Source organism: Ochotona princeps, chromosome 10 (genome assembly GCF_030435755.1).
Source record: "Ochotona princeps isolate mOchPri1 chromosome 10, mOchPri1.hap1, whole genome shotgun sequence".
NCBI lineage: Eukaryota > Metazoa > Chordata > Mammalia > Lagomorpha > Ochotonidae > Ochotona > Ochotona princeps.
In genome coordinates, this window is record NC_080841.1 from 15,917,868 (window position 1) to 15,943,271 (window position 25,404).

The 25,404-nt window shown below is 47.5% G+C and overlaps 2 protein-coding genes and 1 long non-coding RNA gene across 5 annotated transcripts in view; 1 reads left to right on the forward strand and 2 right to left on the reverse strand.

Annotated features, from left to right (window-relative positions):
• RBBP5 (RB binding protein 5, histone lysine methyltransferase complex subunit) overlaps positions 1–10,228 on the reverse strand; it is a 34,000-nt gene extending 23,772 nt beyond the window's left edge. For 2 of the 3 annotated variants that reach the window (XM_004578718.2, XM_004578717.3), the window contains exons 1-2: positions 10,054–10,228; positions 996–1,021 (exon numbers count right to left, since the gene is read on the reverse strand). In XM_004578718.2, coding sequence (XP_004578775.1) covers positions 996–1,021; positions 10,054–10,072 — 45 coding nt within the window. In that variant the 5' untranslated portion in view covers positions 10,073–10,228. The remainder of the gene's footprint in view (positions 1–995; positions 1,022–10,053) is intronic. The other variant, XR_009246146.1, reaches the window with a different exon arrangement.
• A 459-nt stretch (positions 10,229–10,687) lies between these two features.
• Positions 10,688–19,357, forward strand: LOC131481227 (uncharacterized). Its single transcript, XR_009246147.1, has 3 exons — positions 10,688–10,792; positions 12,760–12,880; positions 19,281–19,357. It is a non-coding gene; the product is annotated as an uncharacterized LOC131481227 (long non-coding RNA).
• Positions 19,358–22,157: 2,800 nt separating this feature from the next.
• The window catches only part of DSTYK (dual serine/threonine and tyrosine protein kinase), a 51,912-nt gene continuing 48,665 nt past the window's right edge, over positions 22,158–25,404 (reverse strand). Inside the window, exons 12-13 of the mRNA XM_058669074.1 lie at positions 24,442–24,576; positions 22,158–23,463 (exon numbers count right to left, since the gene is read on the reverse strand). Coding sequence (XP_058525057.1) covers positions 23,276–23,463; positions 24,442–24,576 — 323 coding nt within the window. The 3' untranslated portion in view covers positions 22,158–23,275. The remainder of the gene's footprint in view (positions 23,464–24,441; positions 24,577–25,404) is intronic.

Below are 25,404 nucleotides of genomic sequence, written 5' to 3' on the forward strand. Positions count from 1 at the left end.
GGAGCTGGATCAGAAATGGACTGGAAGTTATTTAACAAATGAGAGAGAAATATCTACAAAGGGCAACCAAGAATTGTGGAAACAAAGGACAATGTTAAGTGTGTTAAGTGACCATATGAGATACCTGAATCCCATATTGACTGCCTGGCTGAGTCCTGGCTTCTCCACTTCCAATCCAGCTGCTAGCTAATGTGCCCTGGGAAGCAAACAATGATGAGGCAAGTATTTGGGTTCCTGCCATCCTTTGTGAGAAACTGGGATAGAGCTCCTGGCTTCAGTTTGGGCCAACCCTGGCTGTTGCAGGCCATTAGGGAGTGAACCGGTGGATGCAAGATTTGTGTGTGTGTGACTTTCAAATGTCTGATTAGTTATTCAAATAAATAACTTTTAAGTAAAAAAGCAAAAAGGGTTTTTGGAAATAGATGTTCTTATTAGTCTCTCACTACTGCAACTTTGCACAGATTTTCTAGAGGGCAAACAGGCCAACCTTCACAGTCACTAACAGTCACATCCAGCAAACAAAGCTCCAGGACAACACTTTAAAACAAAAACCCTGGAGCAATCTATATGCACAGCATTAAGGAAATCAAATTATTTTGCATCAAAATGAAGCCATTTAGATACAATAACACATTCAATTATTATAAAGTATCATATTTTAAAAGTGAGGTACAATTATACATATTACTGCAATGGAAAAACACTGATTGAAACTAGATAAAGTAGAGGCAAAAGTAATCCACATAGCAAGTGGTGCTACCTTGAAAGTCTTCTATGTAAAGGCAAATGGCCTGTACCACTTACAACAGCCAGCGATTCCTAGCCAACACTGTTTACTCTGCCTTATGTTCAAAATTAAACACTTAGTTCCTTCTCAGAGAAGATTTATCACTTAAGGGTTATCAAAAGACAAGGACAAAAAAGCAATTTCTGTTCAAACACAAAAACTGGGCAGTGACCCTATTCCCAAAATCATGACAGAATTATACTCTTACCTCTGGGTAGTTCTGCCCAAAGGACTCTGTAAGAAAGCAAAGAAAAATAATTGATGGGAAATATGCAACACACGGCGGCGGGGGGGGGGGGCGGTGTCAGACAGCTCAGCAACAGCCCTTGCGGGGCTGGTAAAGCCAGGGGTCACATCATCTTCATCAACCACATCAATACACTTCTGCTGTTTTCACTCCATGAGCTCCTGAGTGCACTGCCAAGACAACATGACTCGTGCTACTGTGGCAGCGCAGAGGCAGGGGCAGATCTGAGAACCCAACAAACATTAAAGAGATTTGTAGAAATATGAAAAAATGCCACTCTTCCAAGTACTTTTTGCTTTCAAAATCAAAATAATTGTATATAAACATAGAATGAATGTATTAGGATTATTTCAAAATTAGCTTTAGGGGCAGGCACCTGAACAACAGTTAAGCTGCCCCTATATGAGTACCTGGTTCAGGTTCCTGCTACTCTGTTTCTGATCCATCTTCCTACTAATGTGCACCTGGGAGGCAGCAGGGACAACTCAAGTCCTTTCCCACAAAGGAAACCCGACTGAGCTTCAGGTTTCTTGTTTCGGCCTGGACCAGCCTTGGCTTTTACACATTGGATGGAGGGTTTAGGAACCCAGCTCCAGGGAATGAAGGGCGACTGCTATAATAGCCTCTAGGTTGTTGTATAATCAGTCAGCTGGTTATATATGCAATTCTCTATACTTATTTCTTAGGCAAATAACATTTTGGTACACACTTCCCTGAATGTCTTTATTACATTCCATGTGGTTTTTCTGCATTTGTAACAATTACTGTAAGCTATATGATGGACTGGGCCCAGCGCCATGGTAACCTAGCAGCTAAAGTCCTCGCCTTGAACGCTCCAGGATCCCATATGGGTGCCGGTTCTAATCCCAGCAGCCTTGCTTCCCATCCAGCTCTCTGCCTGTGGCCTGGGAAAGCAGTCGAGGACGGCCCAAAGCCTTGGGACCCTGCACCCGCATGGGAGACCCAGAAGAGGTTCCTGGGATTCCCGGCTTCAGATCGGCGCAGACTGGTTGTTGCGCTCACTTGGGGAGTGAATCATCGGACGGAAGATCTTCCTCTCTGTCTCTCCTCCTCTCTCTGTATATCTGACTTTGTAATAAAAACAAACAAATCTTAAAAAAAAAAAAAGTTATATGATGGACTGATATTTTCTGTAAATTTCATTTTAGCAGCAGAACCATCTGTCTGAAACCAGGAGTCTAAAGCTTCTTCTAGGTGTCCCACATGGGTGTAGGTGCCCAAGGCCTCAAGTCATCCTCTGCTGCCTTCCCAGGCCTGGAGCTGGATCATAAGTGGAGTAACTAGGACTCAAACTGGCACCTATATGGGATGTTGGTTCTTGCAGGTGAAGAATCACTCAGCTGAGCATGCCAGGCCCAGTGGATTTGTTTCTACAGAAGTTTGAAAAGCAGCTTTACTGGACTTTGCCCTTTATAAAAATTAATACTTTACAAAAACAAAATAAACAAACAAACAAAAAAAACATGGGCTAGCATAGTGGTATAACACAATAACCCACAGCCTGAAGCATCTAGCACCCTCATATGGATGCAGTTCAAGTCCTAGCTGCTCCCACCCCAATCCAACTCCCTGTTAATAGCCTGGGAAAACAGAAGAGGAAGGCCCAAAGCCTGGGCCCCTACACCCATGTGGGAAATCTACAAGAAGTTCCTAGCTCTCAGCTTTGGACCAGCCAGGCTCTGGGTACTGCTGCCATATTGAGGAAGGAAGGAACCAGTGAATGGAAGATTCTCTCTCTCTCTCTCTCTCTCTCTCTGCTCTCTCTTTCTGTAACTCCTTAAGTAAAATAAATCTTAAAAAAAGAAAAGACTTAACATTAACATTAAAACGTAACAAAGAAACAAAGAAACACTGGTCCTGCATTGAAGAAAATAAATACAATACTACCACAGTGCCTGAAAATAAAGGTAAATAAATTCCAGAAAAGATAAACATTAAACCTAAGGTGGCTAGAGTGTATGAGTTTCAGATAAGAAGGATAGGAAATGCTAAAATTCTATCCAGGCGGGTTTGTTAGAGTGGTGGGCAGAGGCCCAGACCCCACTTGAGACGCCTACACCCCCTATCAGAGCGCCTGGCTTGAGTCCCAACTCCCCTCCTGGCTGCCTTCTGGCTAACAGTGCCCCAGGAGCTAAAGGGGTAAACAGCCGAGTTCCTACTACCCATGCAGCAGAACCAGAGCTCCTGGCTTCTGGCTTTGGCCTGGCCCACCCCTGATGCTGCAGGCATCTGAGTAGTAACCCAATAAAGGAGAGACTTCCTTACCTCTCATTCTTTCTTTCACATCATCAAACAAATAAAAATTTGCTTATTAAAAGTAAGTAAATAAATTCCAGGTAAATAACATTGTCTTGGCTTTCAAAACATAAGGCCAGAATATACATATGTATGTATTTTAGATAGAAAGAGACAGCTGTCATCCACTGGTTGACTTCCTAAACACCTGTAACAACTGAGGTCAAACCTGGGAACCAGAAACTCAATCCAAGTCTCCCACATGGGTGACAGGAACCATCACTGCATTAACCGGAAGTAGGGGTCAGGCGACCGAGACAGGACCCATACCCAGGGACTCTGAAATGAGATGCAAACATACCAAGCAGCATCTTAACTGCCATACAAAACACTCTATAAGAAACAGCATCATGTTAAGTGAGAATAAACTGCAAATAATGTATATATAAAGGTTATATTTCAACAAAGAACAGGCAAAATGGCTCAACTGGTTAATCCTCCCCTTGCAAACACCACGATCTCATATGAGAGCAAGTTCATGTTCCCACTGCTCCACTTCCAATAGTTTCTGCTTACAGCCTGGGAAAGCACTGGAGGATGGTCCAAAGCCTTGGGACCCTGCACCCACGTGGGAGACCTGGAAGAAGTTCCTGGATCCTGGCTTCGGATGGGCGCAGCACCGGCCATTGCAGTCACTTGGGGAGTGATTCACTGGATGGAAGATCTTCCTCTCTGTCTCTCCTTCTCTCTGTATATCTGACTTTGTAATAAAAATTAAAAATAAATAAATAAATATATTTGTTCATTTCAAAAGCATCTAATGCTGAAAAGGGTAACCTTTTTTCCTACCAAAGGCCATTTGGATATTTGTTAAGGATTTATTCTTTTTTATTTGAAAGGCAGGGTAACAGACACACCTGCTGGTTTACTCCCCGAATGGCTGCAATAACTGGGGCTCTACTAGGCCAAAGCTAGGAGCCTGGAGTCTTCAGGGTCTCCCACGTAAGGCAGGGCCCAAGCACTTGGACTACCTTCCTTCAGCTGCTTTCCAGGCCTGTAGCAAGGAGTATTGGCAGAAGTAGAGCAGTCGGGACTTGATCTGGTGTCCATTTGGGATGCCAGCGTTGCAGACAGCATCATCACTTGTTATGCCACAATGCTGGCTCTGCTCTGGATAACAACAACATTTATAACATCTGTGGGCCACACAAAATGATCAACTCAAAAATGAGCCTGTTGGGCCCAGCGTGGTGGTCTAGTGACTAAAAGTCCTTGCCTTGGAGGTGCCGCGATCCCATGTGGGTGCCAGTTCTAGTCCCAGCAGCCCCGCTTCCCATCCAGCTCCATGCTTGTGGCCTAGGAAAGCAGTCGAGGATGGCCTGGAGCCTTGGGACCCTGCACCCGTGTGGGAGACCTGCAGGAGGTTCCTGGCTCCTGGCTTCAGATCGGCACAGCACTGGCCGTTGCAGTCACCTGGGGAGTAAATCAACGGATGGAGGATACTTCTCTCTGTCTCTCCCTCTCTGTATATCTGACTTTGCGATAAAAATAAAATAAATCTTTAAAACAATAATAACCGTTATGGATTTACTGAATTTGGAGTCCCCACAGGATCCCTAAGATCAGGCACAGGCCAAATGATACTGTGGATCTTGATCTTACACTGCCTCTAGGCCAGACTTCCCCACAGAGATCTAATGAAAGACCAACAGGCTGCACCAGCAGTAATCTCAGGCGGATGCCTCATTTCTCTACGGTGCCCACACCTCCACTTACAGCTTACTTCTGCCACATCCCACACTAGACTCATATCACATTCAACTGTCAATTCCCTTATGCGCTGGCTGTTATATCCCATTTCACTGACGAAAGTTTTGCTAAGAAGTTAAATAAATTCACACACTGATAGCTAAAAAACTGGCAAAATCTGACCCAGAAGCTGTATGAGAGAACTTGAGAAAGATCATGGAAACTGTATTATGACAAAATTATACATGGATTTCAAAAATTCTTCGCACCAACATGAACTAATGTTTTAATTCCCTCTTGGATGAACTTTTTCTTTTAAGATCTTATTTACTTTTGGGACCGGTGTGGTGGCCTAGCGGCTGAAATCCTCACCTTGAACGCGCCAGTATCCCATATGGGCGCTGGTTTTTTTTTTTTTTTTTTTTTTTTTTTTTAAAGATTTATTTTACTTTTATTACAAAGTCAGATATACTGAGAGGAGGAGAGACAGAGAGGAAGTGGAGCTGCCAGGATTAGAACCAGCAGCCATATGGGATCAAGGCGAGGACCTTAGCCACTAGGCCACGCTGCCAAGCCCGGGCGCTGGTTTTAATCCTGGCTGCTCCACTTCTCATCCAGCTCCCTGTTTGTGGCCTGGGAAAGCAGTCGAGGATGTCCCAATGCTTTGCGACCCTGCACCCACGTGGGAGACCTGGAGGAGATTCCAGGCCCTTGGCTTTGGATTAGCACAGCACCAGCCGTTGCAGTCAATTGGGGAGTGAATCACTGGACGGTAGATCTTCCTGTCTCTCTTCCTCTCACCTTTCAGGTGCCATCTTTTTAAAAAAAAGATTTACTTATTTTTATTGGAAAGCCAAATACTACAGAAAGGAGAGACAGATCTGCATGGTGTTTCACTCCCCAGTGACAACAATGGCCGGAGCTGAGCCAATCCGAAGCCAGGAGCCAAGCAGGAGCTTCTTTCAGGTCTCCCACGTGGGTGCAGAATCCCAAGGCTTTGGGCCGTCCTCTACTGCTTTCCCAGGCCACAAGCAGGGAGCTGGATGGGAAGTGGAGCAACCTGGATACGAACAGGTATCCATATGGAATACACAGTGCCTGTAGGTATAGGATTAGCCAATTGAGCCAGCACACTGGTCCCTGAAGGAACTTTCTGAAGTATCCTTAACACTCTTAAATGCAATCACACTAAAAAGCTATGGAATCTTATCCAAATTTGTCCTCAAATCACTGCTTCAGGATTTGGCAAAACATAAAAGTCAAAATGTGCCCACTTCCTTTCTGCATGCCTTCTTCAGTCAACAACAACCTGCATCAGTATGAGCAGGCGTGAGCTCTGTCAGGGCCAAGGACCACACTCCAACAAGTGAGCAAACCACATGCAATTGCTCCCCAGTGACAGCTTGTCCTGTCCACTTGATTCCATGTTTCCTCTTTGCTGGAGATGCTAACGAAAAAGAGCTTGAGTGTTCCACTTTCCCTCTTGCTTATCGAGCCCGTGGGTGACACATGACAAACTTCTGGATGAGGATCTTTACAGTTATTCTTAAATTGAGATGCAGAGGGGCCGGCGCGATAGTGTAGTGGCTAAAGTCCTCGCCTTGCATGCGCCGGGATCCCATATGGGTGCCGGTTCTAATCCCAGCAGCCTTGCTTCCCATCCAGCTCCCTGATTGTGGTCTGGGAAAGCAATCGAGGACAGCCCAAAGCCCTGGGACCCTGTACCCATGTGGGAGACCCGGAAGAGCTCCTGGCTCCTGGCTTCGGATTGGCTGAGTTCCGGCCATTGTGACCGTTTGGAGAGTGAACCAACAGAGGGAAGATCTTCCCCACTGTCTCTCCTCCTCTCTGTATATCTGACTTTGTAATGAAAATAAATCTTTTTTTTTTTTTAAAGATTTATTCATTTTTATTACAGCCAGATATACAGAGAGGAGGAGAGACAGAGAGGAAGATCTTCCGTCCGATGACTCACTCCCCAAGTGAGCCGCAACGGGCCGATGCGCGCCGATCCGAAACCAGGAACCTGGAACCTCTTCCGGGTCTCCCACGCGGGTGCAGTGTACCAATGCATTGGGTCGTCCTCAACTGCTTTCCCAGGCCACAAGCAGGGAGCTGGATGGGAAGTGGAGCTGCCGGGATTAGAACTGGAGCCCATATGGGATCCCGGGGCTTTCAAGGCGAGGACTTTAGCTGCTAGGCCACGCCGCCGGGCCCTAAAAATAAATCTTAAAAAAAAAAAAAAAAGTTGAGATGCAGAGAGCACAAGTGCATCAGTGAGCTCTGGTCCCCCAGCTTACTCCTCAAAAATCCTGAAGACCTTAGCCAGGGGTCTCCCATAAGTGGCAGGAACTCAATCCCTGAAGCCATCCCCACTGGCTCCCACGCTCAGCCCTGCCTGGGACCCAGAGTCAGCACTGAATCCAGACGGTCTGACATGAGATCCAGGTGTCTTCCTCCACCACCCCCAGCCACAGGCCCTCCTTGCCTGAGTGCCAAAGGAGTAACCTGCAGTGTTACAGTCGGGGCCAAGTAGAAGACGTCCTCCTCAGGAAACCCTGTCTGCCTGTCTCCTTTTTACATTTTGGGTTTTCAGCCTCATTAGCTTTCCTACCACTCGGCTTAACAGCAGATGCCCCTTTCAGGTGCCACCTTTAAAAAGCGATTTGCCCCTCCTCTGCACCCACCTGCTTGGAACCTGAGACAGCTTTCAACGCATCCCACGGGCTTCTTCTGCTTCCTTCTTTTTACCTATTTGAATCCCTTCACCCTTCCAGGCCTCTCAATCCTCCTCCCGGTCTCCTAACAGGGAATGAAGTCTATTCACTGGATTGTCAACACACACTTCTTGAAGACGTGACTGCCATGAGTTCTTCTGTCTCATGGATCCTCCTCTCATTAGTCCTGCTACTTTCTGCTCGCCAACCAGTACCACCCTAAACCATCAAAACCCAGGATAGTTCAGGTCCTGAGCAGCACTTCCCATTCGGACTCCTCCATCTATGTCCATCAGTGAGACACTGTCAGGACTTCTTGTAGAGAAATGCCATGTCTGAATGTCCCACCACACCCCTATCCCATCACACATACTTTACTCTCAGGAACCTTCCATCTCTGTAACATCCCTGCGAGCCGGCTACCTCTTTCAGAGCACTAGCCTGTCACCTTTACTCCATCCAGACCTTACAGGGATGGGTCCTCTCGGTCTCTACTGCCTTGCCCACACCTTCCTAAAACCAACGGTATCAGGCCTCTGCTTGAGTGGCTGAGGGGTCCTACAGCCCAAAGACTCACAGCGCAGCCCATTCTCTGTCCCACAACTAGCATCTATGGCAAGGCACCACACTGGTCTGTACTCTTCTCCGTCTACATGGCTAAGTACATGGCAGGCACTTAAGAATGTGCCCAGCTCTACCTGTACTTACCTGTACCTCACTGTTAGCTAATTTATCGTTTATTCCTCCTCACTCCCTTTAATTACAGACAATTATCCAAGATCTTGGCCATTTTCTTTTTCTGCCCTCCCTTTCCTCTGGTTTCATCCTGGACTCAGAAGGTTTCTGCTAGCCCGCCTACAGGAGGAGTGTCAACCTCATTCATCCTCACTTGTCTCCTGAAGTTCAGATCCACACTCAATGTCCTTAGGTTTGAGTCACCGCGTCATATTCATCCCTTTCCACATGTCAATTTACTGTTCTCACCACCACAACCTGCAGTTACTAAATTCTACCAACTCTGCCTCCTTGGTGCTCTTTCCCAGTTCCTAGTCAGGCCTTCCTCTTCGTCTCATCCACCACCACTACCCAGATTGGTTTCACTATTCAAACAACTTCAAGCCTCAAGCACAAAATGCTGTCTGGTAAACCTTACACAAATCCTAACCCCAACTGAGTGATTTACCAAAACCCTGCAACGGATCTACCCCCACCTTTCCTGAAATATACAAGCTTCTCAGTTCGGCATTAAAGAACCTCTACCAAACAAATGGCACCAGCCCGACCTGTTTTCCTTAGTAACAACACTCACCAAGTGGGCTGACAATTCTGCAGGTGCTCATTCACCGATGTCTTAAAACACAATTCTTGCGAGCAACTCCTCCCACACCATCACACCCCCTTGTCAACATGCCACTCAGGCCACCAACTCCCCCAGTGTGCTGCAATTCTCCTTCTGCACCTGCCCCAGTCCATGCAGTCACCTTTCCACCCTTCCTAACAAGGGACTCCACAGCCATGACTCCTGCACTATCCAATTTCCACATTGTCTCTGACTTCTCCTAACAAAAAGCTCCTTAAAGAAAAAAAAAAATCTTAAAGATGATGACATCCTTTGGACGGTCGGCGCCTCTCCTGAATCTGTCAGGAGGAACCGCACCCTTAGACACAGCTAACGGTGTGGGACTCCTGGAAAACCTCAGGACTCCCAAAACTCCCGTCACCTAATGAAAGCCCTGAAGACCAGACCCTGGGAACAACCCGAGTTAAGGGGCAGGGAAAAAGGGACTCGAAGGAAGGGCGACAAAAGGCAGCCAGCTCTGCAGCCTCCCCACCCCCTTTCACAGGCCGGCCCGGCAGCTGGCCGCTCACACCGGACGCCAGTGTAACCGGCTCCCAACGCCCCTGCGCCCTTGGCTCGCCTACTGCCTGCTCACGACCGCCCGAGTCTATTTTCCTCTGTTCAGTGCGGCACTTGTAGAAAAAAACTCTAAGTCCTCTCCTTAGACATCGCGTGTTTCTAAATAAATAAATAAAAGGAAACCCGGGTAAGTGCCCAATATCCGCCACGCGTCTTCACCCCGACCCCAAGCACTCGCTCGGGGCGGCCCTGGGAGCCGCAGCCGAAGCCCCAGCCGGCGTCCCCGTCGCTGCACACCGACCCCAGGGCGGCGACGCAGGCCGCCTGGCCAGCAACGGGGCTCCCCGAGCTGCTGCTGCTCCGCTCGGCAGCGCCCGGGCACCGAGTTCCGGAAGGCTGCAGTCGGCGCCCCCGCACCCGGCACCACGGCCCTCCTCACCGAGCAGCTCGAGGTTCATCCCTGCGGACTCGGGCCGCCTGGCCTCGGCTCGGCCAACGACGCCTGCCGCCCCTGCCGCTCCTGTCTGCGTCGAGAAGAGCCCGGCGCCAGCTCCCGACACTTTCAGACTTGGGAGGACCCGCGGCTTCCGCTGGCTTCCCTCCTTCCTTCTGCGTTTCCAGTGGGCTGCCCAGAGATGTGCCTAACTAGAAAGAAACACAAACTCACTCAGGATTGACACAATATGAGCTTTTTTAAGTTATAAAAGCGTTCTTGTCAACAAGGGCTTTTAAAAGGGCGACAACGTAGAGCCATTTGCTGTGGGAGCGTGTAGCTCAGTGAGAAATTTCAGGCATGTGTGTAAACCTACCACTGGGTGCTGTATTGTGTGTGCAGCTGTGTGGTCCGGGCGGGCTGCCTTAGGGTCCGCAGGGAAGGTTCCGGACGCGTCATCTTGGCGTAGGAGAGCGGGAAAGCTTGTGTCCTTCTGACGGCAGTGTGCTGCGAGGGGGGCGAGCCTCGGTGCGTACGGGGTTCCTGGACCTCCTGCGTGTGGGGTCCCTGGGTGCCCCAGCGCTCCGTCACAGCAACTGTGAGGAAGTCCGCGCACACATTACGGGGTCAGATTCCTGCTGTGGACTCTGTGTGGTATCATCCAGGAAGGAGGAGAAGCAGAGGCTCCAGAAAATAAGCGTCGGGCCGGTTACCCCAACTTACCCCACATTTGGGCGGCACCTAGGTGTGCTCATATTGTAAAATAGGGGATGATAAAATAGTAGTACTTACAGGACAGTCGTGAGGATTACCGAGTTATCTCAGTGCCTGGATGTGCAAGGCCCCAGTGAGGATGCCTGCATATATCCGAAGCATTGGTAAAATGTCATCCTAGGTAGTTCACGACCAACAATGCTTTTTAATGAGAGCGTTGCTGTACGTTTTAGCAGTCATGTATTATCAACCTTGGTCTTCAACTCTGCCCATAGGATAAGGAAGAAGAGTTACTTTTCATATGTATAAATGTGTAACCTATCTTGCATGAAGTAACCTATCTTGAGGATGGAGTATTAATCTGGTAGGATTTTTAAGCAAGGGATAATATGATCATGTTGGTGTTTGAGAAATAAAACGCTTCAGGGCCATGTGGAGTAAGGATTGATTGTGGGGTGAAACTAACTAGGACTCCACTGCAGTAATTCTGTGGAGCGACTTGAAATGAAACCACGTTAGACGGGCAAGTGTGGTGCAGCCTGTTAAACTGCTTCCTGCAATGCTAGCATCCCATATGAGCAGTAGTTCCAGTCCTGGGGATTCAGGTGGACATCTGAGGAGTGAACCAGCAGATGGAAGGGTTGTGTGTGTGTGAACTCTGCCTTTCGAATAAAAACCCACAGGAGAGGGGAGAAGAGGAAGGCAATGCTTGCAAAAGCAGTGTATGTGATAGACCTGAGAACAGAATGAGCAAGACCTGTCTGGAAAGCAGTGGAGGGTCAGGAGTCTGACATGACGTCCCCACTTCCAGTCTGGGTGATCCCGTTTGCCAGGGCAGAGAATGCAGGAGATGCACAGCTGGCAGGATGGGTGGAGTCCAGTTTAGGAGATGCTCAGATTCAAGGGGCATGTGAGAAATACAAGTGGTCATACAGGCCTGGAAGTCAGAGAGCTAGGCTGAAGAGCTACTGTATTGCATCAGTTTAAGTATGTATCCTTTTTGTACAATTTTAAAATTTATTTTCATTTCATTTGAAAGGCAGAGACAACGTATCCATCTGCTAGTTCCCTCCCCAAATACAGAAACAGCCAAGCCTGGGCCAAACTCAGGCTGGGATTCACGAAGTTGACATGAGTGTCGGACCCGCTCCCTGCTGCCTTCCCAGGGTGCACATTAGCAGGGAGCTGCAGGAGAAGCACAGACTAGCTAGGGCTCAAACCAAGCACTCTAACACGGGTGTCGATAGCCTAAGACAAGGCTTTTTATTTTTTATTTTTTCCAGAAAAAGCCAGAACTAGGGAGAAAGATTTTCCATCCACTGTTTCACTTTCCAGATGCCATAGTAGCGAGAGCTTGGCCAAGCCAAAGCCATGAATTTCCTCCAGGTCTCCCACATGGGTGTCAGGGGCCCAAACACTCTTCTCCGGTTTTCCCAGGCCATTATGGGAGCTTGATCACAAGTGGAGCAGCCAGAACAAGAGTTTGGAATACCGGTGTTGCAGGCGGCTGCTTTTATGTGCTAGGCCACAATTTTGGCCTTCAAAGCCTTAGCTGCTATACCAAATACATGTGCTCATTTTTCTATCTTTCTTTCTTTCTTTTTTTTTTTTAATTATTTAAGAGGAGAGATTGTCCACTGCTTCACTCGCTAAATGGTCACAACAGCCAGTCTGGGCCAGCCCAAAGCCAGGAGCCCAGAACTTCATCCTGGCTTCCCACATGGCTGGCAGGGCCCAAGTACTTGGGCCATCCGCCAATTCTGGATACATTAGCAGGAAGCTAGATCAGAAGCAGAGTAGCTAAATATTCAAATCAACACTGCAATATGGAAGGACAACATATATGTGTACCTTATAACTCATAGTATCTTTGATTTAGTGCAAAACAAGGTAATTGGTAGACTTTTTTTTACAAGGGTTAAAATTAATTAATACAATTAACTGCCAATGGAGAGTTCCCAGATTTGTGTATTGAATGGAGGAAATGCTATTTTCCAGCCCTGAAGCCGTTTGTGACTGTCACTCAGACTGCATTAATAAGGTCATGATGCTCAGCAAGGCTCAGCTTGCATCTCATTAAACCCTGAATTCTGCTGGCGGGTACTGACTCCTCCTCCAGGTAAAATGTTGGGAATTCTCTGAATGGAGCACCTCCCAGTCAGCCACGATATGCTCTGGTAGCTGGCTCAATGCTTAGATTACAAGGAGTGGGGTCCCAGGAGCTTCACCCAATAGTCTTCCACCTTAGCATATCTGGGGTACTTCAAAAAGCAAAGGTGCCTGCGTCCAACTCCTGGATAGTCTGAGTTAACTGCAGAATCTGCCTAGAACATTTTTTAAAACTCTGTGGGAGCCAGGCACAGTAGCCTAGTGACCAAAGTCTTCAATTTGCATGTGCTGGGATCCCATATGGGCACCTTCTAATCCCGGCAGCCCCACTTCCCCTCCAGCTCCATGCTGTGGCCTAAGAAAGTAGTCAAGGATGGCCGAAAGCCTTGCAACCCTGCACTTGCATGGGAGACCTGAAAGAGGCATCTGGCTTCTGGCTTTGGTCAGCTTAGCTCCAGCCATTGCAGCCACTTGGGGAGCGGGTCATCAAAAGGAAGATCTTCCTCTCTGTCTCTCCTCTCTGTATATCAGACTTTATAATTAGAAAGATAAATATTTTAAAAACAGAAAAAAACCTCTGTGGGAAATCCTTTTCTATAAAATATTTATTTTTACTAGAAAGGCAGATTCTCAGAGAGAAGGAGAGACAAAGAGAGATCTTCTGTCCACTGGCTCACTCCCCAGTGGCCATAATGGCTGGAACTAAGCTGACCCAAAACCAGGAGCCTCTTCCAGACTTCTCACATGGGTGCCGGGTCTTAAGGCCTTGGACCATCCTTTGCTACTTCCCCAGGTCACAAACAGGGAACTGGATGGGAAGTAGAACAGCCAAGACATGATCTGGCACCCACATGGGATGCTGGTACTTGCAGGTAAAGCATTAGCCAGTTGAGCCATCATGCCGGCCCTCGTGCCTAGAACATTTTTTGGGCTCTAATATGTTTAAAAGCTTTCGGATGATTCTTTTTGTTGTTGTTGTTGTTATATTTTTATTTTGAATTTTTGGCAAATGTTTGACAAATACCACCCCTTCTGTATGCTCTTCCTTTTCTGGTACAATTTTGTGGTACAATTTCATATAGACTAGGATGATTCTAATATACAGTGTTAAGAACCATAAGAGGAGGTTGGTGGTGCCACCACAATCATTGGCTAAAACAAAATAAAAGCTAAGAAAATATATGCTTAAAAGATTATTTATTTTAAAGCCAAAGTGACACACAGAGAAAGGCACATAGAGAGATCTTCCATCCAATGGATTCACTTTCTAAATGGCCTCAATAACCAGGCCAAAGTCAGAAGCAAGAAACCCTATGCTGCTCTCTCACTAGGTAGCTGGCTGTGCTTTCCCAGGTGCATTAGCAGCAAGCTCGATTGGAAACAGAGCAGCTGGGGGACTCAAATCAGCACTGGGATGTGGGACAGCAGCACCCCAAGGCATGACATAAGGGGCTGCACCACAGTGCCTACCCCCTGCCCACCCCAAAAACATACTCTGGATCACGAGTGTGCATAATATCAGTGAGAACACAGACTCCCATAGAACTCAGAAAGAAAACAGAAAATAGCTTTGAATTCCCTAGGGAGAAGGATTGGCAGGGAGGGAAGATGCTCATTTGAATGTACACCTCCAACAATGGAAAAATACAGTAGAGAAAGTTAAGCCTTGCAGTATTGCCTATAGTTTCAAAATGCTGAAACTTTTCAAATGTAAAGAGATCTGCCTTTGCATGTCTCACTGGATCCAGAAAATTAAGTAGCCACTACAGTCAGCCTTGGTGTGTCCACCACAAGCCGGCACTCACAGAGTACCCTGCATCCTGACCATAGTTAACCACACTATGGGTATGCCTCAAGATTCCCTTCCCCAAAATTTGCAGCACAGACCATCTGACCCCCACAATGTGACACATCTGTTGAAGAGAGCAAGTGTGAATTAAGAGACTCATGGCTCCTGATAAATAGAAGCCACAGTAGTTGGCTGAAGGTGGAGAAATGAAGCAGAGGTTCAGAACAAGTCAAGTCCGCTTTCTACACCTCCTGGGGTCTGAGAGCAGCTGCACCGATGCCTGCGCCGCTGCTGTGTCTCCTTGGACATGGGCCCTTGCTGCTGGAGGCAAGGGAGGCAGACAATCCCAACTGACCTGAAGACAAGGGAGGATGCTGAAAGCCTGTGTGTGTTGGAAGAGCATAGGAAAGGAAAAGAAAAAGGAAGGGCATACAGAAGGGGTGGTATTTGTCAAACATTTGCCAAATAAATCAATCCGTTTAACTGATACAAAGATTTTTAAAGATTGGTTTAAGATAGATTTGTATCTAATCTGTTCAATTTTAATTAAAAATAAATAGTCCTTTGTGTATCTGCAAAAAAAGAGACTTTAGACAAAATGCCATCAATAGGAAGTCAAAAATAACAGAATGAGGGAACTTAGGACAAGCTAATGTAAAGACAGCTGGGGTGGGGGATGAGGACACAATTTGTTCAAGTACAACTGATGCTCTGTCCTGCGTTCCAGAATTTGATACAGCAGAAGGCATGATGGGAAGTCTCCACTTTGTCCTGCAGAAGATCAATGAGGAGTTGAGACAAACACTTTTCATACCACATAGAGATAAAAAGCAAACTTCTTGTAGGAAACTTGTAGCCATTCATAATGGCCTCAAGCTATGTCTGAAATGATCAATGGTGATTCGGTTTAGGAGCCATCATTATTTCTCAAACCAGGTATGCTTCATAGCTTCACATAATTATTTAAAACCTATCTATGATTCTTGGTGAATAGAAAGTTACCCATTTCAGATGGGGAACCAGTAAGGATGCTATCCCTTACCTTATAAGGTAGCAAAACAGGTTAGAGAAGTCTGCCGCTTAAAAAGAGCAGAGAGTTTAGGTGGTTTTGTGATTTGACTTGACAGAATTAGTCCCCAGTGCCAGCTTCTGCCAGCTGATGCTACGGCCAAGCCCAAACATCCCTCACCCGCTCTAATTTATGCTTGCATCCACAGGAATAATCAGCCGTGGGAGGGCATGAAAACTAGGACGGGGGCTGGGGTGGCTAGACAGAGAGGCACTCAACAACATCCGTGAGGGCTGGATGGTTGAGTTGGTTAGATGGAACTAAGCTTTAATACCCATTGACAAGTACAAGAGCCAAATAGGATGGGGGACAGACTGGTCTACTGCTACACATACTGGCAAACCAGGGTAGGGAGTGGGCCTGATGGGGTTATTGTGGGTCGCCCCGACTAGGCTGCAGCTCCCACTGGTTGATGGAAGGGCCGAGTATGTGCTGGGCAGAACCAGACTGGACTGCAGCACCCATTGGTTCCAGTGCAACTCGGGACTGAAAACAGAACCAACCCAGCAATTGCAACCACCAGCTGATCAGGGTGATGGACTGTGCCGGGCCCTGTGCTTGCTAGAACATACAAGAATCTGGTCTGGGAATACCTCAAGTTTTCTTTGGAGATCTCCCCAATCGAACTGCTGGACTCAGAACTCTAACCAGGAAAGGACAGAAGACAGAACAGGTCAATCATTCATCTCAGCTATATGTTGGCAGCGAAATATGGGGCAAACGGAGACTTTATGATGGACCATATCAATCAGTGGACGACCTCATCGAGTGAAACTGGCAGCGATTCATAACTGGAGAACTATTAACACCACTTGAGCAAATATCTCAGAGCATGCCCCACATCCAGGACTTGGGGTGGGCGGGAAACCGGGTGGGGCTTCTCCCTCAATATCCCCCTTTACCTCAGATATATGATGGAAACAATATGGACATAATAGTATTACCCACTTCCCTATACCCCCCGAACCTTTTTTTTTTAACCGCAATTAACTATGTAAAGGTTGTCAAAAACAATACAATAAAAAAAAAAAAGAGCAGAGAGTTGATGATTAAGTAATTGTAAAAGAACACTTTGTTGGGCAGGCATTTAGCCTGGCACTTAAGATGCCCTCATCCCAAATAATAACACCTGAGCTCAATTTCTGGCTCAGCTCCAGATTCTAGCTTCCTGCACAATGCAGAAGCTGGGAGGCTGCAGGTGGTGGGGCATGGGCAGGTGTTGGGCAGCAGCAGGTTGGTTAGGTCCCTAGCAGCCATATGGGAGACCTGGATTGATTTCTGGCCAACAGACTGCATCATATTTAAATGGCTTTTTTTCAAATGTGGGACGTTATAATGAATAAGGGCACCTGCTGGGGTTTGGAAGATCTCTCCATCTCTCCGTAAATCTGCCTTTCTTTTTTTTTTTTTTTTAAAGATTTATTCATTTTATTACACAGAGGAGGAGAGACAGAGAGGAAGATTTCCGTCCGATGATTCACTCCCCAAGTGAGCCACAACGGGCCGATGTGCGCCGATCCGAAGCCGGGAACCAGGAACCTCTTCCGGGTCTCCCACGCGGGTGCAGTGTCCCAATGCATTGGGCCGTCCTCGACTGCTTTCCCAGGCCACAAACAGGGAGCTGGATGGGAAGTGGAGCTGCCGAGATTAGAACCGGCGCCCATATGGGATCCCGGGGCTTTCAAGGCGAGGACTTTAGCCGCTAGGCCACGCCGCCGGGCCCCAGTAAATCTGCCTTTCAATTAATCTTTTTTTAAACACACACACACACTTTGAGTTGTATATTTTTAAAGATTTATTTATTTGAAAGGCAGAGTTAGTGAAGAAGAAATGGAGATATTTTTCATCCACTAATTTACTCTCCAAATGACTACAACAGCTGAAACTGGGCCAGGCTGAAGCCAGGAGTCCAGAACTTCATCCAGGTCTCTGACAAGGGTGGCAGGGCCCAAGAACCTTGGCCATCTTCTGCTTTCCAAGGTATGTTAGCAGAAAGCTGGATCAGAAGTGAAGCAGATGGGACTTGAACTGTATCCTCAGATATGGGATACTGATGCCACAATGTTCACCCTATTAATCTGTTGCTTTTTCATTTACATAAAGGGAACCAATTTCATGTCTAATAAATACAGTTTTCAGAGCATAATGATATTTCCCTTAATATCCTCCCTCAAATCCACTTTTTTCTTCTAATTTTTACAATGGCATATTTTCAATTTACTTTATAATCACAAGCTTAACCCTTCACTGAATAAAGAATTCAACCACTGGGAAGCTTCTCCAGAGTATAGAAAAGGGCTATAAGCAACCATCAAATCTCAAAATGTGGGGGTCGGTGCCATGATATAGGAGGGCTAAGCCTCTGCCCGTGTCACATCATCCCATCTGGGCACCAGTTTATGTCCCTGGCTATGGCCTAGGGAAGAAGGAGGGGATAGTTCAAACCCTTGGGCCCCTGCATTCATGTGAGAGACCTAGAAAAAGCTCTAGGTTCCAGAATTTGGAGGGGTGTGTTTTTGCAAAACGATACTCAGTCTCAAAGTCTAAGCCTGAGCTATTTTTCTCAAATCGTGGTAGGGGGAAGAGGTGAATATCAGGAAAACTAAGTGCATATACACACAAGATGGGACCTATTTTCACTGTTGACAGGTGGCTAGGGTTCGAGCAGTTGGCAAGCACCTTTTTTGCCTAACGACTGCTACATAGGACTAGGTTGAGAATCACCAAGTTGACACAGAGCTTTTCCTTAAGCCACACAAACACAAAGAGCAGGTAAGATGTGCTGCTGCCTCCTGGCAAACATGGTGTGGCAGGTGCAGGAAGCTCCCCGTGATCAGATAACCAGTAACAGGGCAAAACGAACACACATGTGGCAGAAGAGGTACACTGCACACTGACCTTCCCTCATCACCACAGATGGTGCTGTGGTCCTAGCAGTGGCCTGTGATGGCACCAGATAGGTACTGCTGAGCAAGCCAGTCTGAGCAGGTGGGATGAGCCTAGATAGAAGATTCCAAATTGTTTAAAAGCAGACGGAATGGTGTGGATTACATCCCCAGATTCCCTCACAGTGTAGGCCCACGTAGGAGCTCAGAATGCTGCAAGTTTGTGCCAAAAGGAAGCTGAGAAGAGGGCATTGCCCGCAAGCTCTGAAAACAAGCCTGCTCTCTCCCAGCCTGCTTTGCCGCTTCTTCTAGGTCATCTTGACTTCCTTTCCCTTGCTGTGCCTTCTAGCAGTGGCTCTCAAAGGCTAGGAGCGATGTCAGGGCCAGAGAAGGTTCCCAATAGCGGGGTAACAGGTTTCGTCAGTCTCTCCTGAGGTCACTGAAAGACATCAGACCACTGGTCTCAGAATGGGAAGGATGAGCGGTCCTGTTTCATGGGTGGTGGCATAAAAAGAGAAAGCCAAACAGAAGTAAACCTAAGATGTTAATGTGATCTTTATTATATACAGCACATTTGGTATTTATGTATCCTAAGAAGTAGATAGAATATTCTATAAAACCAAACCCAGGCGTTCAAAATTATATTAACCAAAGATTTAACCCACAGTTGTGTCTCTCAGGATTGACGTGGTCCTGCTGTAATAGAGAGAACCAGGTAGCTCAAGAAGGGGGAAAAGTAAAAAGTTCCTGCCAAGTAATTTTCTTCTGTTATTGCACTTTTATTCTACACACTTAGCATGTTACAATTTTATTTAACACTGTAATAAACATTAGTGCTTTAAAACAAATAAAAACCATTACATGAAGACAAGACAGTAAGCTGTCCAGTCCAACTTGGGGCAAGATGGCCTCTCCATTGCTGTGTGTTCCCACACAGTAACAGTGACCACTCCCTGGACTGGATGCTAACAAGGCAGTGGGGTGCAAAAGAAAACCTGCTGGAGAACAGCAGTGCTAGGGGAAGCCTCCAGGGGCTTGCAAACCAAGTGTCTCAAAACCATCCCATGCTTATCCATGCTGACAGTGCACTAGCTCCACCTTATCTCATTCCCAAACTTAGAATAACACCCTCTTAAAAAAAAAAAAAGTTGGCTATTTGATCCAGCTAATCCAAAAAGCAAGCTTCGAAACGCAAAGAAAAACAAATACTCTTTGGGCAGCGACTCTTCCAGGGCGGCTAATCCTGCTCTGGTGCTGGAGGGACCAGGGAGATTTCTGGATTGGCCAGTGGGAGCCCGCCCTCCCCAGAGTGCTGTGGTCATCATGGTCATCACCAGTCCTGCTGGGCTTCACAGGAGGACACGAGACTCTGAAAGCTAAAGTGTCATTCAGTGCAGTTGTTGCTTCACAGCCCTGCCACCCTGAGTTACATTTCCCATCAGGAAAAAAATGTTTTCCAAGCCCTCTTTGGCTTCGAGTTCCTCCTCCCACTCAGTGTGCAGTGGAAATGGGTTCTTTCTTCCCTGTTTTCTTAGTGTTCCAAATCACAGGCAGCTGCTGCCTGCTGCCTTGGCTCCATCCCCTTAAAGCTGAAGCAGTCAAAAGAGACTCTCTTTGGTCTGGGAACAATGAGCAGTCCTCCCCGGAAGTGAAAGGCCTGTCCGTTAGGGAGCCCCTCTCTGCATAGAGTGAGGAAGGAGGGCAGCGTGTGCCCTTGGAACCCCTGACCTCCCAGCAAGCAGTCCTCAACCCCATGACTGACCCTACCACTGGCCTTCTGAGCACAGGGTGGGCCACTGCAAAGCCCCACCCCACCCAGGTGCCTTCCCATTGCTGGTTTGCAGGCAGGCCTCTCTCTATTAGGAAGCTAAGGTTCTGAGTAGCCAGACTTCAAGGTCATGACCATTCACCAGGTGATTGTTCCTGGGCTGGGGCTAAACTGACTTCCTTAAGTCAATTTGAAGAACAGAACACAGCAAGTGGTGTTCTTTCGTGCTGTGCTGCTTTCTTCCTGCCCCATGCAGGAGCACCAGTGTCCAAGGCTGGAGGTAAACTCTTCAGGATATGGGCCATGCTGAGCCTTCTGCTCAAGTGCCACCAGGCTTCTGAATAACTAGTGTCTCCCCAAGTCATCTTCCATACAGTGCATTTCATGGCATCCCATTATTTTGATAACAATGGGTACTAAGGAATAAAGAGTCCATAATTAGCTGACAATGTTATAAAATAAAAGTAAAGTATACACATGTTATACACTTCTGCACTTCTACTCAGCCTGCTGAGTACTTAAATAACACCCTCAGGTATCCATAAGTGGACCCAAGCCTGGCCTCGAGACTTTACGGAATACTTCGCACCTTTTCTCAGAATATTTTTTGAAAATGAACAGTGGGCCCGGCGGCGTGGCCTAGAGGCTAAAGTCCTCGCCTTGAACGCCCCGGATCCCATATGGGCACTGGTTCTAATCCCGGCAGCTCCACTTCCCATCCAGCTCCCTGCACCCGCGTGGGAGACCCGGAAGAGGTTCCTGCTTCCTGGCATCGGATCGGCGCGCACCGGCCCGGTTGCGGCTCACTTGGGGAGTGAAACATCGGACGGAAGATCTTCCTCTCTCTCTCTCCTCCTCTCTGTATATCCGGCTTTCCAATAATAATAAAATCTTTAAAAAAAAAAAAAAAAGAAAATGAACAGTAATAGTAAAACAACTGTTTATTCAGCATCAGACCCACCTGCCATGGGGCCTAAACTACAGGGCGTGGGCCAGAAAAGCCAGCCTCTACTAGCACATGGAGGCAAGGCAGAGACTGGAAAAGGACCCGAGTGGGGAAAGATGGATCCTTTCTAGTGTAGATGGGGTGTGAGCTAAGACTTCAGGTGGTCCTCTCTATGGGAAGTAAAAACACCTCATTACAGTGAGAGTTGCAGAGTCTGGGAAAAGCCAACCATGTAAGCCTTCTCGTGAAATGTCATATGAAAGAGACCTAAAATGAGTTTTTGGCAGAGTAGAGATTACTCACCTCTCCTTTCTTAACTGACATCTTTCTGGATTCCTGGAAGCCCCACCCCAGGCCCCAAGAGAGCAAGGAGTTAATGCAGAAGAGAACAGGGTGACTTGAAGCTAAGATAAGGCCGTATTAAGAATTCTAAGACAGGAGCTATAGAACCCAAAGGCACCTGGCCAGTTACTTCATTGTTTTCAAAGAAAACAATGTTAGCACTCCATGGGATTGCTGTGGGGGCTACAAGACATGTCATAGTCAGAGCCAAAGAGAGTAACGAATTAAAACTGAACTTTAAAAGTCATATAAAATTGCTTTACAGGCTCCATTTACACTGTTAGTATGTCAGGGATGGCCATGCTGTGCTAGTCACCTAGGGAACCCCTGCAGTAAGGGGAGCCACTCACTGCACACACCTGGAGAGCAGGCCCCAGGGCCAGGGCACAGTTTTCCAGGATTGCGCCCTGCATCTGCCTGGAGCCAGGACTTCCCACCCACCCAAGTCCACCCACCCAAGTTGCAGGAGACTCTCTCAAGCCACACCCCCAGCTCCCACCTGGAAGGGAGGGTTTTCCGGTAGCTAACAGGTGGCAGTGGAGAAGCACTCTCCTCCACTGATCTTGCTTCCACTCACAGATTATCATTATAAGAAGATAAGAAGGGACAACTTGCAGAAGGAACTTTTGTTAGAATGCCTATCAAACATGGTTTAAAAATGTCAGTTTGTTAGACAAAAAAGAAGTTTCTGATTAGTTGTCAAAGCCTGCTGGTGCACTTCCCGTGGGTTTGTACGCAGGCCATGTACTGCAGTTCATACTGCTTCTCGAATCTCCTCTACACACTGTACAAAGTGCTGGACCTGCTTGCTCACTCCCAGGTACCATGTTACCTGAAGCTTTCCCATCGAAGGATCACAAGGTGTGGGGTGGGGAGAGTTCTAATGGCTGACAGACCAGATTCTGTTCTGAGGTTAGCAGTAACTCCAAATCCCATAGCTTATATTTCTATACATATATGTGCACACACTTCCTTTTTTCTTTGTGTTTTTGTGGCCTCTAGGTGATCTAATAGCGAACCCTTCCCCCAGAAGGCCCTGTAAGTGTAAACACCGGCACTAGGAGGAGCACACAGCTGTGTTTCCTGCTCTGACCACCGCAGCCAGGACCCCTGGCCCCTGAGAGCAAGAACCAGGCCTCCCTAAGGTGGGCCCATGGCCCCACAATGCCGGACTCAGCCTAGCCGTCTAGCACTCCTGACCACTGGGCAGAATCTGACTAGTCCTAGCTGAGCTGGAATCATGACAAGGATAGTTTTCAGTACTATTGCCCCTGCAGAGTCCCACTCGCGGTCTTTAACAGACATGGTGAGTATGCAACGGTAACCTCTGCCTCCTTCTTGGCCTGGTGGCCCAGCTGTCCCATTCTTCAGCTTTCACACATTGAGACGATCTTCTTGATGTCAGGATTGCTTGGGACACTGGGGACCTGCCGACTGCCCCCAACAGCCATCCAACTCCTCACTGTCTCTGCTGGGAAAGACCTCTGGCTGCCCAGCCAAGTGCCAATTTCCTTGGGAGTTCCTCTTCACAAACTAATGTCAAATTCTCCCCATGGCCAAAAGGTGAGGGGAAGGAAGGAAATAATGAAAAGGAAGGTCTTTGCTTTCAGGTGGAATCATCTAGTCCTCTGTTTGGCCGCTCACAACTCGACTTGCAGAGTCGGTCCATGATGCCCTGGAGCATGGGCTGGACGATGCCCAGGAGCGGCCTCTTAGAGGGGTCACCATCCCAGCAGGCTTCCATCAACTGCCAGCACTCCTCATCAAACACAGGGAGACGTTCTGGGCGGGCTCCTGGAGGGAGGAGTAAGGACACAAGGTCAGAGTCAGTGAGGGGGCCCAGCAAGGGTGGTACAGACAGCCCAGGGCCCGACTGTGTAGTTAGAGCTTCGCTGCTGAGCACTGTAGTGGGCTTTGGCACCTGGTACAAACATCTAGGTTAGACTCCAACGGTAACAGTAATTGGAACTCCTGGGCATAGGAAGTTGAAAATTTTAGAATTTTAGAGGGAAAAATAAAAGCTTTTCTGAGTTAGTTAGTTCAATGTCTACCTTGAAGCAACAATTTGATTTAAATGTCTTTTCCGGGCAGATGTTTGGCAGAATAGTGGTTGTAGCAGTTAAAATATCACTTGGGAGCCCATGTTGTGGTGCAGAGGGTTAAGACACAACTTGGGACACTGGCATCCCAAATTAGAGTGCCAGTTCAAGTCACAGCTGCTCTGCTTCTGATCCAGCTTCTTGCTGGTACATCTTGGGCCCCTGCCACCCTTGTGGAAAACCAGGATGGAGTTCCTGATGCTTGGTTTCAGCCTGGCCCAGCCCAGCTGTGGCTGACATTTGGGAAAATACTGGGTTTGCTTTCTTTCTTTGTCATTCTTTCAAAAAAAAAAGATAGGAAGAAAAAAGGGGATACCATTAGGGAGGCCTCTATCCCATACCCAGAGTTTGAGTCCCAGCTCTGCCCCTGAATCCAGTTTCATGCCACTGAGCAACCTGGGAGATAGCAATTGACTCAGGGGTTGGGTCCCTGCCCCCCAAATGGAAAACCTGGAATGAGTTCCCAGCTCCTGGTGCTAGCACGCCCCCCACAGCTGTTGCAGGTAGGTGAGCAGTACACACATAAAGCACCATCTCTCTGCTGTTCAATAAACAAAATTACTGTAATAGATTCCATGATGGCTTAAACATGCACATGGAGTGAGTGCCCCTGCTGCAGTGCCAGGGCCTTTCTGGGGGTCAGGACAAAGCAGGGCTTGTGGCTGGCTCTTACCTTTCCGTACATTGTTCCACAGGTGGTCTTTGCTGGCACACCTCTCAAATGCCTCTGGGAGCTTGACAGAGCCTGAGCAGATATACCAGAAAAGAATCCCAAAGGCGTAGACATCCACGGAATTATCGTACTTCCCTACAACAAGAAGGGATGGAAGGCAGTGAGCAGGGAGGGGAAGGGAACAGCAGCATCACCACTGTGTCCACTGTCTTCTGTAACCCTGTCTGGGAGGCAGGGCACCTTAACAGTCGGGTACTTTTTCTTTTTTTAAAGATTTATTTTTATTGCAAAGTCAGATATACAGAGAGGAGGAGAGACAGAGAGGAAGATCTTCCATCTACAGATTCACCCCCGAAGTGGCTGCAATGGCTGGAGCTACCTAAGCCAGGAGCCTGGAGCCTCTTCTGGGTCTCCCATGTGGGTACAGGTTCCCAAGACTTCGGGCCTTCTTTGACTGCTTTCCCAGGCCACAAGCATGGAGCTGGATGAGAAGCAGGGCCTCCAAGATTAGAACCGGCACCCATATGGTATCCCGGTGCATGCAAGACGAGGACTTTACCCAGTACGCTATCACACCAGGCCAGACAGAGAAGTTTTGTTTTGTTTTCAAACCAGTTGCAGACAGAGAAGTTTATTTGTGAAGGGACCAGGTAAGCGGGGAAAGAAGAGGGAATGTGAAAGCACCTCTTGAGAGACAGCTGGAGGTGGGGTGCCTCTTGAAGGAAAGAGGGAGAGACACCCCTGCATACTGTTTTATATTACATTTGAATTATTTTACCTGTCTTAATATAGCTCCACACCAATTTTAAATTCTTTAATTACAAAGGACATCTACTACATAAGAGTTATTCAGTTCAGTACTTTACAGCAGCCAGTGTTGTGGTATAGCACGTTAAACCTATGCTTATTTTTTTTAAAGATTTATTTATTTTTATTACAAAGTCAGATATACAGAGAGGAAGA